The sequence below is a fragment of the Phascolarctos cinereus genome, unplaced genomic scaffold, assembly GCF_003287225.1.
Source record: "Phascolarctos cinereus isolate Bilbo 61053 unplaced genomic scaffold, phaCin_HiC Scaffold_4;HRSCAF=312, whole genome shotgun sequence".
NCBI lineage: Eukaryota > Metazoa > Chordata > Mammalia > Diprotodontia > Phascolarctidae > Phascolarctos > Phascolarctos cinereus.
The window spans coordinates 219,618,640-219,633,906 of record NW_027555847.1 but is presented as its reverse complement, the minus strand read 5'-3'; the positions used below and the strand labels follow the sequence as shown (position 1 = coordinate 219,633,906).

At 47.9% G+C, this 15,267-nt stretch overlaps 1 protein-coding gene across 3 annotated transcripts in view; it reads right to left on the bottom strand.

Moving 5' to 3' along the window:
* Positions 1-11,520: 11,520 nt before the first annotated feature.
* The window catches only part of ELFN1 (extracellular leucine rich repeat and fibronectin type III domain containing 1), a 190,973-nt gene continuing 187,226 nt past the window's right edge, over positions 11,521-15,267 (bottom strand). For all 3 annotated transcript variants that reach the window (XM_020975267.2, XM_020975269.2, XM_020975271.2), the window contains one exon: positions 11,521-14,653. In XM_020975267.2, the coding sequence (XP_020830926.1) occupies positions 11,807-14,206 (2,400 nt within the window). In that variant the 5' untranslated portion in view covers positions 14,207-14,653 and the 3' untranslated portion in view covers positions 11,521-11,806. The remainder of the gene's footprint in view (positions 14,654-15,267) is intronic.

Sequence of the window (15,267 nt, the reverse complement as noted above, 5' to 3'; positions counted from 1 at the left end):
TTATTTTGAAAAAGAGTCTATGAGAATATGAGAATATTCTTATATCTATGATATGCCTAGATAGATAGATAGATAGACTGATCACCAGGCAGCCAATGGGATCCATGACACAAAAAAGGCTAAAACCTCTTGGTTTCGATTTTTAAGGTCTCTTCCAATTTTAACATTTGTGATTTTCTAATACCCTCTCCATGCAGTAGATAGAATGCTGGGCCTGGATTCTGGACGACTTATCTTCCTGAGTTCAACTCTGGCCTCAGACACTTACTAATTGTGTGACCTCAGGCAAGTCATTTCACCTTGTTTGCCTCAGTTTCCTCATCTGTAAAATGAGCTGGAGAAGGAAATGGCAAACCAGTCCAGTATCTTTGCCAAGAAAACCTCAAACAGGGTCACAAGGGGTTGGCTGAAACAACTGAACAAAAACAATAATGCACCCCCGGGGATTGGGACCTCCTTTCTTGGCTTTGGCCTGCCCTTGTACCTACTGCCATCTAGGTTGGCACCAGTGGATTAAACAACATACTAGAAACTAAAGATTTAGTAATTCTAATCCCATGACTTCTGTTGGACTGTCTGGCCACCTTAGTTAGCCAAGTCTCTTAATGTCGCTAGTCTCCTCATCTGTCAAATAAGGATAATGAGGCCAACCAGTCTCCCCAGGGAGTCCCTAGAGAATGACTACAGAGAGCTTGGCAACCCTTCACACACTGTAGTAATAAGCGGGGAGTCTTGCTGGGATATCACACTGAGCATCTCTGTCTGAGCTCACCAAACAAGTCTAATGCCCTGGGAAGGAGAGTAAAGCTGGCCAGTGATCTCCCCAGCTGAAAGGAGACTGGGATTGGGATGTGGGGATGGGGGTGGGGATGCAAAAAGAAAGCAACCTAGAAAAGGTACCAGGTCCTCTCCCTATCTCAAAACAGGACTGTCCCTGTGCCAGCTGCGTCCCTTTCTCCCATATGGAAAGACTGTGAAGGGTGGATCCCTAGGGCATGCAAGGCTTGGTGGCCTCCAGGATAGAGATATGTTGGAGCCATTGCCCTGGCTGTGATAGAATCATTTACTTCTGATGTTGCCCCAGAAGAGGCTCCCTGCCCCAGCTTTTGCCCCTCAACCCCAACTCAGTCCTAGTGGCTAGCAGAACAAGGATGGGGTTGTTTTCCCTTCCCTGTCATCCTTCACTCTGATGAACACTCAGAAATGTAAATACATTCCGACTCTGGTTTCCAAACTCTGGTTCAGAAGGCTGCTGCTAAAAATAGCAGCTCAAAACCAGCAGCATCTTCAATCACCCTCATTGATTTGCCTTCCCTTCCAGGCTGGCCTGGACCAGCCCAGGGCTTGAAGCCAAGAATGCTGCTCTCTTCCTATTCTGTGTTGGGGAGGAGGGAAGAGAAGAGGGGCAGGGATGGGGAAAGAATCTAGGCTGGGAGACTTCACCCTCTTGGCTACCCTGCCCCAAGACTCACCCAGTTTACTCCCTCTGGATTTGGGGACTCCTACCCTGGGCAGGTAGGTGGCACAGTGTTTAGAGGACTGGGTTTGGAATCAGGGAGACTCACCTGCATGAGTTCAAATCTGGCCTCAGACACTTACTAGCTATGTGACCTTGGGCAAGTCACTTAAACCAGTTTGCCTCAGTTTCCTCATTGGTAAAATGAGCTAGAGAAGGAAATGGCAAACTATTCTAATATCTCTGCCAAGAAAACCCCAGATGGGTCATGGAGAGTCTGATACAACTGAAAAACTACTTAACAACAACACCCTGGATTTACTTACCCTTCTCATAAGGGCACGAGAATAGTATGGGAATAGAAGCCAGTTCCATCCTATGAGAGGAATAATATCATTCCATTTCCTACTGAAAGAACTTCAGCATTTCAGCTTTTTTCAAATGATCTGTCCAAGTAGAGGACTTGGTTAGAGACGGCTTCTTGCAAAAAGGGATCTTCAGGTCTTGGTCAATCACAAGCAGAGTATGATTGGACAATGCACCCAAAGAGTCAGTTCAGTCTTGGGTGATGTTAGAAATAATGTCTTAATCTAAAGAAGGGATAGTCTACCATGCTGTTCTCTGTCCCTCTCAGCCTTCATCTGGAGTATTGTGTTCATTTAAGAGGAATATCAATGAACAGAGGAAGGCAAATCTCAGTGAGGGGTCTTGAAACTGTATCATACCAGAGATGACTGAAGGAGTGAGCCTGGAGGAGGGAAGATTCAAATAAAGGATAGGAAAATTGTTTTCGTATATTTGAAGGAATGCTATGTGAAAGATGGGTTAGATTATCTGTTCTTGCCCCTAGCAAGGCTAGGACCAATGGGGTAGAAAAGTTCCAGGGAATCAGATTTTGGTTCAATAAAAGGAATTAAGTCTTAAAAATAAGAGCTAGGTGACACAGTAGGTAGAACATTGAGCCTAGAGTCAGGAAGACTTACTTTGAATTCTACCTCGGACACTTAACTAGTTGTGTGACCCTGAGCAAGGCATTTAACCTCTATCTGCTTCAGTTTCCTCATCTGTAAAATGGGGATAATAATAGCACCTCCCTCCCAGGGTTGCTGTGAGGATCAAATAAGACAGTATTGGTAAAGTGCTTTGTAACCGTTAAATCTCTTTATAGATGCTGTTATTATGAAGTTGTCAATACTATCCTCATCTGTGAAATGGGGATAATGATAGAACCAATCTCCCGGGGGTGTTGTAAGGATAACATAAGATATTTGCAAAATGCTTTGCAAACATTAAAGCACTACATAAGTGTTAGCTATTGTTATTAGAGCTCTTGATATTGGACTAGGCTGCCACAAGAAAGAGTGAGCTCCCTGTTACTAGGAAAGTTTGGGGTCCGGATACCCGCCTTAGCTTACAGAATGGATTTTTGCACTTGGGAGGACGATCAGACAAGATGGGTTTTTGACATTCCTTTTAAAAATATTTAGCTTGAACAGCTAGGTGGTGTAGTGGATAGAGTTCTGGCCTTGGAGTCAGGAGGATCTGAGTTCAAATCCAGCCTCAGACACTTGACACTAGCTGTGTGACCCTGGGCAAGTCACTTAACCCCGATTGCCTCACCAAAAAGCCTATATATATATATATATATATATATATATATGGAGAGAGAGAGAGAGAGAGAGAGAGAGAGAGAGAGAGAGAGAGAGAGAGAGACACGAGTGAGCGCTAACATTTATTTGACATCTTGTCCTTCCTTCTCTTGTAATTCTGAGATGCTTCAAGGTAACATGAAACAAGGCTTAAGCTAGGATTGGGAAGCTGGAGATCCAGATTCCCCTTTCTTTCTGCAAGAAAGCTCATTCCATGGTAAGCAGATTAAGCTTTATAAAACACTTCACTTCCCTGCTCAAGAACTTACAAAACAGCTACTTTTAGGATCATCCAGATTCTTCTGCCTGTCCTTCAAGGCTCTCTAATAATGTGGGTGCAGCCTACCTATCTTAACCCTACCTCTTGTTACACCCCAGTACAAACCCTTCAGTCCAGTCAGATACGACTTTCCCTTAACACTGTCTGGATCATGTTTTTTCCCACCTCTGGATTTTTGCTTATGCTGCTCCCTCTCCCTGGAATGCCTTCCCTCTCCTCTCCATCTATTCAAAATTTCCCTATCCTTCAGATTCACCTCTTCCCATAATCTTCCTCTGGTTCCACTAGGCCTGTAGACCTACCATTTATCTGCTCTCTTGGCAACTGCTAAGGATCATATATCTTGTACTTTATGGCTTGGTGGGGCTTGCCAGAGATCACTGTATTTCCCTGGCATGGCCTTCAATGATAGCTAACATTTATATACTGCCTACTATGTGCCAGGCACGGTGATAAGCTAATTATTAGCTCATTGATCCTTATAAAACCTGGAAAGGTTTTAGAGATAAGGAAACTGAGGCAAGCGCAGGTTAAGTGACTTGCCCAGGGTCACACAGCTAGGAAGTGTCTGAGGCTGGACTTGAACTCAAGTCTTCCTGACCATATGTGCCAGCTGCACCACATGGCTGCCTATAAGAACCCAGGATCATCTCCGCACCAGAGCAAAGCATCAGAGAAGGACTCCACTGGAGGAATATGTATAGCAAAGTTTGACGGTTAATGACTAGAAGTCTTCAAATAAAGCTGTCTGGCCACTGGTCCAGTGTGTTAATAAAGGGATTCTCGTTCAGCTATTGGTTGCAGCAGAGAACCTCTAGGTCCCCCCCCCCCAATTCTGCAGTTAGTTCTCTCTTGTTCCCTTGTCTCCCCAGCTAGACCGCAAACTCTTTGGGGGAAGCAACAATCTCTATTACTTCTTCCTCCACCCACATTGTCTTGGCATAGTGCTGGGCACAGAATAAGGGCTTAAGATCATAAGAGATAAGCTCATAGGCACACAGGAACATCATAGGTTCAGAGATTGTGATCTGGAAGGGACTTCAGAGGCCATTCAGTCCGACTTTGCTTTTTTACAAATGAGGAAACGGAGGCCCGGGAGAGATGAAGGCATCCAAGGTCACACAGGGAGCTGACTGGCTGAAAACACCTCCCTTATTCATCTTGATAGGCAGGTGATAGGGCCAACAGTGGGGCAGAGGAGAGAGCACTGGTTCTCAAGTCAGAAGACCTGAGTGCAAATCCTTGCTCTGCCATTTAATACCTGTGTGACCTTGGTCAAGTTGCTTAGCCTCCCTGGCTCTCAGTTTCCTCCTCTGTAAAATGAGGAGGGGGAGGGCAGACTAGCTCCTTCCAGCTCTGGATCTATGATTCTGTGACCCATGGTAGTTAGCACAAGAAATGTCTTTACCAGGGAAGGAGGGCTTCATATCATCTTCCAAAACGAGGTTTCCCTGGCTTTTCCCCTGGGAGGGGATGTGTTCACTTTGCTGGGCCAGTGACTGATATTGGGGCTTGAAGGAGAGAAGAGGAGGGTGCAAAGCATCTTAGTGTCTGACCCCGTGCTGCCTCTCGCCCGAGGAGAGAGGGAGATAGACCTACCCTCACCACTGTTAATTCTGGCCTTTCTCCCCAGGCTTCACATCCAGGCACCCCATGGCCCCCCCTACTCCTCTCCTAATCACTTTTTCCCCCGTGGAGAAAATGTGTCCAATGTCCTGGACATTCTACTTCTACTAATTAATAATACAGTGATCCAGTGTGAAGGATTCTGGGTAGGATGAGCAGAGGTAGGCATGGGTGGAAGGGTAGAGATGGGTATATATTTTGGGAGGGCCAACCTGTGAAATGACCCAGAAGTTCCACTCCAAACTTTTCCCATCAGAAATTACTAATCTAGCTATTCATCTGCTGACCTTGGAGTCCATAAGACTTGGGTTCAAATGTGGCCTCAGACTCTGCTGTGTGACCCTAGGGAAGTCAACCTCAGAGAGGTTCCTCACCCATAAAATAAGGGTTTTGACCAGATGGTTTCTAAGGTCCATTCTACCTCTAAATCTATGTCCCATGATGAAAAGGGCTGAGGATCCCTTGAGGAGGGGACTCTTCTGGAGGACAGTAAAAACATGGTCTGCACCCAGAAGCTTTATGTTGAAACCCTGAATGGGCTTGGGAAATCCCTCCCTCCTTTACATTCCTTTCCTTGCTCACTCCCAGGGTAATAGATGCTGAGGCATGTTTGAACATAGTAGGCTATGATGGTGACTCATAGAACTTTGGGCCTGGAGTCAGGAAGACCTGAGTTCAAATCCTACCTCAGACTTGCTAGCTATGTGACCCTAGGCAAGTCACTTAACCTCTGTTGTCCTCAGTTTCCTCATCTATAGAATGGGGATCATAATAGCACTTATATCCTAGGTTTGTCGCGAGGACTCAATGAGATAATATTTATAAAGTGCTTCACTGGCAGGTAGGAGATGATTACTAAATGTTCATTCCCTTCCCCTTTCTAACCACGGGATCAAGACGAGTAACCCTCAGGCCTCCTGGAGCTTTGGCTGTCATTGGCAGGCCTAGAGGAGTGCTCTGTGATCACAGTTAGCTGACAGGAGTTCCTTCCCCTGACAGATGCCCCAGGACAAAGAGTACAGAGATGCAGGACACACCAGCCCCACCCCCCTGCACTTGGTATTGTACCTTCTGCCCCACGACACAGAGATGGTGCAGTGGCCATCTTCCCATTTCTTTCTTTGGTGAGAAGGAGAAGGGGAGGAGGGGGCAGAGAGAAATCCCAAGTTCATCTTCTCTCTGCCCCACCTCTGGTGAGGTGGTCAAGTCTGGAAACAGCCTGGCCCCTTCTGTGCACTTCTGCTTCCCAGAGGTGTGGGAATCTGGACTTTCCCTAGAAGCAGCTCCTTTGGGCCTTGGGCCCCAAACAGTGGAGGGATGCTAGGAGAAAAAGGAGGTGGGGCTCACCTGGCACTGATCTAAGTTGTGTGCTGTATGTGTGTGCACATCTAGATATATGTGTGTTTATGAACTGTTGTTTAGTTGTGTGCAACTCTTTGTGACCCTATTTGGGGTTTTCTTGGCAAAGATACTGGAGTGGTTTGCCATTTCCTTCTCCAGCTCATTTTACAGATGAGGAAACTGAGGCATATAGGGTAATGTGACTTGCCCAGGGTCATACAGCTCATAAAGTATCTGAGGCCAGATTTGAACTCAGGTCCTCCTGACTCCAGGGCCATCATTCTATCCACTGTGCCACCTGGCTGCCCTGTGTATATGTGTACACATGTTTATACATAGATAAATATGTACGTGTGTATATATATAAAATAGATAACATACATCGTAATACATTATAATATACTACAATATTGGCTGATGTGACTCTCAATGCTCTAGGCAGTTTTCTAAGACAATAAAGTTTCAAAGAAGATAAACACCTGAATTAGTAGATCTCTTCCAGGGAATTTCCCATATCAGTGAAATCACAGGTCTAGTCTGTCTCTCTGTGGTGTGTATATGTGTTTGTATGCATACACACAACACATATCCATGTAGTTATACACATATACATACATGTACATATGTTCTTTTCTATCATCTACATGTCTTTTCAATAGGATAATTAATCCAATTCTAATAGAATATTTGTCTTTCTTATAGAATGCCTCTAATAATAGAGTGGCACAGCTGGACCCCAGGTCAGGAAGACTGAGTTCAAATGTGACTTCAGACACTTGCCAGCTGTGGGACCTTGGGTAAGTCTCTTGATTTCTGTCTACTTCAGTTTCCTTGCCCACAAAATGGAAATAAGAGCTCGTACTATCCAGGGTTGTGGTGAGGATAAAATGAGATGATAAATGTAGAGTGATTTGCAAATCTTAAAGTGCTACATAGATAAATGCTAGCTATTGTCTGTGTATAAGCTGCTCATAAAAGCTGCCCTCCCCCAGGCGTCTTCTCCCTCTGCTACTTACTACAGTAAGTTTCTTTCTGCCTCCTTGCATTTTGGTTTCCTGCAGATCCCAGTGATCTTCAGGGCTCTCTCAGCTCTAAATTATGGGATCCTTTTCCCTACACCACCATGTTGCTTGCTACCTTTTTGTGATTTTCTTGGTGTTCACAGTCAGGGGATTTCAGCTGGATAGTTGCTGTAGGGTGTGAAGGAGAGGGAAGCTATGTTGATACCCTGGCTTTGGAGTCCAGGTCCCAAATCATGCCTTCGATGCTTTCTATCCCAGTGACTTGGGCCACGGCATGCCATCCCTAGGCTTCAGTTTCCTCATTTGTAAAAGGAGGAGGTTGGCCTACACTGTCTAAGGTCTCTTACAGCTCTAAGCCTGAGACTCTATGATGGGCCTCAGGCTTCATCCTCTCAGGCTCCAGCAGAGAGAGGGTTCACACAGGATGGATTTCAGGAGGCAGTAAGGGGGGAAGGGAACTGATAGGAGTGGTACAGGGATGTGCTGGAACCGACTCGAAACTGAGGACCCAATTGTTAGATTTTCAGCATGAACATCTACACCTGTCAGCAAATACTACAAATCAGGGCTTGATTTATTATTTCATTGATTTCTAAACTTAAGTGATGGGAAGTGTTAATGATGTGAATTAAACTTAAAAGTATGTGGATACTCTTGTCCTCCCCCCCCCCCCGCGCCCAGCCTGGTTGTTAAACATTTACCAGCATGTCCTTGGGTGGCCTACTGAGGTGGGAGGAAAAGAGATACTGGGAAGAAGGGTGGGCAGATTCCTGATCTTTAAGGACACTTTGGGGTAAAAGAATCAGATTGTGGCAAATTATCACAGCAGCTCAACTTTCTCTAGCCTGAGGCCCCTTGATGAGGAAGTGAGAGGGACTTCAGGTGGCTTCTTGGCACATGCCAGGGAACATCTGCACCAGCTGCCCAGGCAGCCTGGGGTCCCAGGGGGCGGTGAAGACGGCAGCTGCCAGGGCAGACAGGGGAAGATAGCAAGGAATGATCTTCCATTCCTACTCTAATCTAAAGACATATTATCTCCTGAAGCCCTCTGCCGAAATAAGTCTATCTCTTTCGTATAGACATAAATGTTCATGTTGCCTCCCCTAGATGTAAACTTCTTGAAGGCAGAGGCTGTTTCACTCATCTTTATATGTATATATATATATGTATTTATGTATATATGTATACATATGCATATATATGTATGTGTGTGTGTGTGTATGTATACATGTATGCCTGGCAGGTACACAGGAGGTGCATAATACTTGTTTTTTGAATGGGACTAACCCTCTTCCCCCCCGCCCCACTTCCCCCATTCTCAAACTGGCTTCTGCTAGTTTGCAATCTCCTTCCCACTGGCCATGGGGCCACAGGCAGAAATTTGGATTTTCAGTGTATGTGGATGGATGCTTAAGAGGGTCATGTTAATGCTAACCCTCAGACTGAGTCAGTTGGGAGATCTTGTTCCTTTCCTTTCAGAGGTCAGACAAGATGTGGTGAGTTCCTTCCCTCAGGACAAATCCTTTCCTTCTTTTCCTCATAACCCCTACAGTGACCTCTTTCCCACTTTTCTCAGATCCTAATCCCATGGTTCAGGAGGAAAGATTGGAGACTGCCCAAGCTCTCCTTTTTCTTACCCTCACCAGAACATGCCACCTAAAAGATCTGCAGTCTACCTGGATCCCTTGGAGAAACACACTCAGGTGTCTGGTGTTTCAGGGCTCAGAACTTAGGCACTCTGACCAGGGAAGACAGGCACAAATGTGGGGGTGGGGGGATGGATTGCAGGCCCAATCCCCTCCACTCTTGAGGTGAACAAAAGTGACTCAGAAGGAAGGTTTTCTTTCATCCTTTCCTTTTCACCTCTTCTTCCTCTGAGTTAGGATGAGGATTATTGTCCGTGTATTGGAATGGAAAAAGCTCTGGCCTTGGACTGAGGCAGGAGACCAAGGTTTGTATGCTATTTCTGATGCAGCCCATCTTCTTGTCCCACTCTAGACCCTGCAGATAGCTCTCCCCTTTCTGTATAGTGTTTCCCCCTTCAGAATTCCCTCCCTGAGGGCAGGGACTGTCTTTTGTGTGTGTGTTTGTATCAGCCCTTAGCTCACTCACAGCAAACACTTATTCATCTCTCTCTGTCTCACACACACACACACACACACACACACACACACACACACGACCCTGCTTGACTTTGTACCCAGAAACATTCAGGAAAGCTGTTGGGAAGATCTTCCGGTCTATCATTCTCCAATCACTTCAGTGCAGTGTTACCTGGAGGCTGGAGAATGGAGAGTCTAGAGGCCAAAACTAAGAGAGGAGTCTTGGGGAAAATAATGCAAATTAAGCAAGGCTCCAGCCCCTCATGGGGCTCCTTGCAATGATTCCCTTAGCAGAAGATTCAGGCTCCAGCATGGTCAATAGCTACAAGAGACAGAGATCTGGGTTCAAATCTCTCCTCTGCCACATGTGTGATTCTTTGAGTATCTCAGCCTTCTTATCTATAGTATGAGGTCAGACTGCATGATGTCTAAGGTTTCTTGTAGTCCTAAGTGAACTTTAAAGTGCTATTGGAATATATGAGTCAAATGGGGTGGGAGGAGCAGTGAGCTGCCACCCAACTCTCCCCTACCTCTTCCCTGTTACCAGAGCTATTGTCAGCCTGGTGTGTGACGGGGTACTGCCTTATTGTGAAATGCCCAAGCCTTACTTGGGGGCCACAATTCACCCTCTGATCATTTTTAGGGCCCCATTAGAACAAAATTTTCTGCTGGCCACTCCCCTGATCTGTGCCACCAGCGTCCAAGTCAGGCAGGTTCTAGAGGGAAGGAAACATTGCAGCCTGGGAGGGATGCTTGGGCATTTTCAAGGATGGAAGTTAGAGAAGACAGGGTTCTTAATTAACACTCCTTCTTTCTGGCTTTGGCCTAGCTTAGACTCTGTGGGTCCAGAGGTAAGGAACCTAGAGATGGGGGCCACAGTATTGGCCCCTCCTCCAACTGTGCATTCTCTGACACTCCCTCCCCCAACACACTCCATTCTCTCTGGCTTTCCCGTCCTCTCAAACACACCCAGTCCTTCTCACACCCATCCTCTCCCACCCACATTCACACTCATGCCTTTACTTACTTTCCATCTCACATCCTCTAGATCTCACACTCACTCACATTCTGAAGTATATTCTCTCAAAATCACAGGGACACTCTTCTGCCTGATTTTTCCTGCTCTTACCCTACATCATACATTTCCTCACCCACACACAGATTCTCTCACGTTCCCTAGGACAAAAAGGAAGAAAACTTTGGCTCCATTCCATTTCCCATCACCAACCTTACCCCCAAAGAAACAGACCCCCACCCTTCCCCCAACAAACAGGAAAAAAGACCTTTTCCTAAAATCCATGATTAAAACCTGGTACAAACAGGTAAGTTTTGTGTGTTTTTTTTTAGTAGATGTACTTTTTTTTCCTCTTTCTTGTTTTACAGCAAACATTGCAAATATAGAAATATTTTTTTTCTCTGTACAATAGAACGACTACAGATTACAATGTGGGGTAGGGTTAGGCCAAACAGGAGTTGGGGCTGGCTTCTAGCCACAAGCTCTTGGCCCTGGCCGTGCCCTCCCCCCTCCCCCAAAATCCCAACAGATGCTACTTCTCAGCTGACCTCAGAGTCCCACCTGAAAGATTTCCCCACCTCCCTGATTCGAGGCTCTCCCCAAACATCTGCTGTTCTGTCAGGCTTCTCAGATTCCTTTCCTATTTGTTTTCCTCATTTTTGGTTGACTCTGGAGGAGGGAGGAGGAGGACGATGGAGACGGACTGGACACAGAGAATCCACAAAAAAACCACAGACTGAGAAATCATGCGATGCAACAGCAGACTGGCCAGATCATGAACCTCTTCCCCTCACACTCACTATTTTTATATCTTTTTTTAAAGTACTTTTTTTCTTTAAAAAAAAAAAAGAAAAAAGAGAGAAAAAGAAAACTCCCCACCCTCCCCACCCCTGAGCCACAGTTTTCTGAAGTCCCTTGTGTATTATGTTTGTGTGTGTGTGTTGTGTGTGTGTGTGTTGTGCATGTGCATGTTCAGATTCAGTGCAACGCTCCAAAGGTGAGATCATCTCTGGATATATTATGCTACCATTCATCATATTTCCTTTATTTTGTTGTTGATGTCAATTACCCCTCCCCTCCCTTCTCCTGTCACCTGCTGAGGATCAGGGCAATGGGGGAAATGGGGTGCATGATCCTTTTTTAAATTGTGTGTATGTATGTGTATGTGTTTCGTTTTTAAAGACAGTCTCTGGGTTAAAAATAGCTGCTGTGGATTTCGGTTCCTTTTGGTCCAATGAGCATCACGAGTTTTAGAAGGCAGAGGGGAGGCTAGAGGAAGGGGAAAGGGAGGAGTGTGGGGAGGACAGAGGAGGACTCAGGACTTGTGCTGTGCAGACACACCCTTCCAGTAGTCTAAGATGTCGTGGAGATCCTCGTCTTTGGCAAACTGGACCTTTTTGCGCAGGGCGTGGCCGGCCGCCATGTATTCCTCCTCATCTTTATGGCGCTTACGGTTCAGTTTGAAGCGCTCCCAGATGCTCTGAGAGGGCTTGCAGGTGTACTCGGGGCTGGAGGAGTAACTCAGGTTGTGATACTGGGGAGAGAGCTGGGAGTAGGCCAGGTCCCTGGGCCGGGGTCTGGTCAGAGGCTCCAGGATGGAAGGCTTGCGGCCGCCCAGGCTGTCGTGGGGGGGCGCTTGCTCCCCCTGGTGAGAGCCCGGGTACGAGTGGCGGTGTTCACCATACTGCCGGATCTTCTCAGCCTCAGCCCGGAGGATGGCGGCCGCCGGTGTCACAGTGAGGATGGTGTCAGCCGTGGGTGACGTCTTCTCGATGTACTTCGCCTCTGACTTGTGGGCAGAGGATCCCTCGGAGCGGAAGGAGCGAGGACTCCGGACCGAGCCACTGGACGACGTGCTGGAGCGTTTGGGGGGGCCCTCCATGCTGTGGTGCCTCTGTAGCGGGTGGCTGTAGCTGTCCTTATAGACGGGGGACAGGAAGCCATGCTTGCTGGGAATCTGTTCCGACAGGAGGACCAGCTGGGGCTCGGCTGTGGACACAGCTCCAGACTTGACCCCCTGGAAGGAGGTGGACTCGGATTTGAGGGCATCGATGCAGTTGTTGATAATCTGGTTGACCTTGTCCACCTCCTTGGTGATGGTGGAGATCTCAGCCACAGAACTCTGACTGTCCGGCGGCAGGGCTAGATCACAGTCTCGCCTCTCTTGCTGCTCCCCTGTCCGAACCTCCATATAGTTACCCTTAGTGGTCTTAGGGGTCTCGCTGCTTTCTATGAGCTTGTACTGCTCCACTTCACCTGCAGAGGGAAGGTAGGGAATGCGGGTCACTGTCTCACCGCCCAGCATGGGCCCCTGGGACAGCTGGGCGATGCCCGGCGTCTCCAGCTCGGGCCCATACTTGAGCTCGATGATGGTCTTCTTCATGCCCCCTGCTGTCTTCTTGTGCTTTTCTTCCTGCTGTCGCCGTTTCCGCAGGCAGTAGTAGACAGCCCCGAGAACAATCACCATGCCGAAGAGGCAGCCGAGGATGGTCATGATGTAGTGGGTGGCAGTGGAGGAATTGGGAACGGGTCCTGGCGACGGCGGGGGCTTCGTAGGACAGATGGTGAGGCAGGTGTGGTTGTAACGCAGTGGGTGGCCTAGGGAGACCACACAGTAGGTGTAGTTGGTGTGGGTGATGAGGTTGGACAGCTCAATCTCCTCACGCTCTTTGTGCAAGTTGGTGATGTCGGAGGAGAACCCATTTTCAAACTGAGCCAGGACGTACATCTTCCTGAAGGGGGAGGGCAGCTGGACGCCGAGCGTGGCAGAATTGTGGGTCAGGTGCTTCACCCAGATGTTGGGCCGCATCTCTGACTTGGTGGCAGGAGTGTGGAAGGCCACGAGGGGCGTGGTGCCATCTCCCGAGAAGCACTCATCCTCTGCGCAGGGGCCCTCTGGTGGGGGGGTGGTGGGGGGGTAGCGGGCGGGGATGAAGCGGGATCCCACAGTGTATGACCCATCGGTGCAGAGGCTGGACAGCATGCTCAGGGCGTTTCGGTAGCTGGTCCGGCCTTGGCCAAGCAGGAAGTAGCCAGAGTAATCGGGCGGTGACTCGCACTGCATCCGGTCGTAGGTGCGCGTCATGTTGGTGAAGTCTGCCAGCCATCTGAGGAACCCCAAGAGCTCGCAGGAGCAATAGAAGGGGTTGCTGTAAAGCTCACAGATGGAGAGCTTGGCCAGCCCTGTGAAGGTGCCACTGTCTAGCCTCTGGATGCGGTTCATGGACAGGTCGATGTTCATGATGTTAGGGCACTCCCAGAAGGCAGTGGGGGTGACCGTCTCGATGAGGTTGGCCTGGAGGTAGAGGTACTCCAACTTGCTCAAGCCTCGGAGAATCCCCTCTGTGAGGTTCCTCAGGCGGTTATAGCCCAGCTGCAGCACCTGCAGGTTGAACTGACCCGAGAAGGCCCCGTCCTCAATGTAGGTGATTTCATTCTTGGTCAGGTTGAGGTACGTCAGGTTCCCAAAGCGACTGAGGGAGGCATATTGTACACTCTTGATCTTGTTCTCATTGAGCCTTAGGTCCACTATGGTGTTGTTGATCTGCTGGGGGATGGATTCATAAGGGGGCTGATTCTGGCTACAGATGGCCAACCACACGAAACCCTTGTCGCCTTCGATGAGCCAGCAGTCGGCCCGTACCAGCCCACCAGTGTACAGTAGGGACGCGGCTGCCACACACACGCACAGCACCCCCCACCTGCAACCTGCCATCTGGAAGCACCACCGAGAGGCGGATTCCCGGTGAGGTTGCTGCAAAGGGGTGAGGAGGTGGGGAAGTGGGGTGCCAGCAACTAGGGGAAGCTCTGAATTTAAATGGTCACCTCTTGCATGGTCCCAAGGGTGACGAGGTGTGTTAAGGAGTGAGAGAAGGGTGGCTCTCTGTCCAGCCTGTGGGGACAGGGGGCTGGGCAGAAGCCAGGGGAGGGGGGAGAGGTGGGAAGCTCAGTGATGTCCTGTCCCGTCAGGCATGGTCTCAGACTAGGCTGAGGGCTGCAGCGTTCGGTGGGGAGAACCCTCCCTGGGGAAGTCTCCAGTTACTCTCTACCACTTCTGGTCTTCCTGCTGATGCCCATGTCCAGCTCAGCTTGGACTTCTTCCTCCATCTGCCTAGCTTCCTGGCTCTCCCCCCTCAGTTCTTCTTTGTGTCAGTCACTTCTCCTGAAATAAAGAGAACAGGCAGAATTATATGTCTGTTAACCAGACACCTGACCAATGATTATCTTTTGAATATCTACTGAGAGCCCAGTCCTGTGTTAAGAGCTGGTAGGCAGATCAACAATGGACTCATTCCCTACCCTCAAAGGGATCAGCGGATCATAGAATTAGAACTGGAAGAGACCTTCTAGGTCATCAGATTTACAGAAGAGGAAACTGAGGCAGAGAAAGGTTAAGTAACTTGCCCAGAGTCACATAGCTAGTAAATATCTGAGGCTTGGAATTTGACTCTATGTCTCCCCCTATTACAGTTTCAATGCCTTGGGAGAAAAGACATACATTTATAGATATGAAATACATTAATTAATTAAATACATACATTAAAAGACATACTATTTATAGAAAACACATAATAATGCAAGTTATTTTATAATAAATGTTAAATGAGTAGTACAGACAGGAAGTGTTGTACAAGTTCAGAGGAATCATTTTGAGGTGAGACAGTCAAGGAAGGGGACTTGAAAGAGGCAAAAGGTGTGGAGAGATACAGAGTATTAGGGTGAGGGAATGAGTATGAGCCCTTGGTCCTTGGTGTCTCCAAGTTGGAGCACAACAAA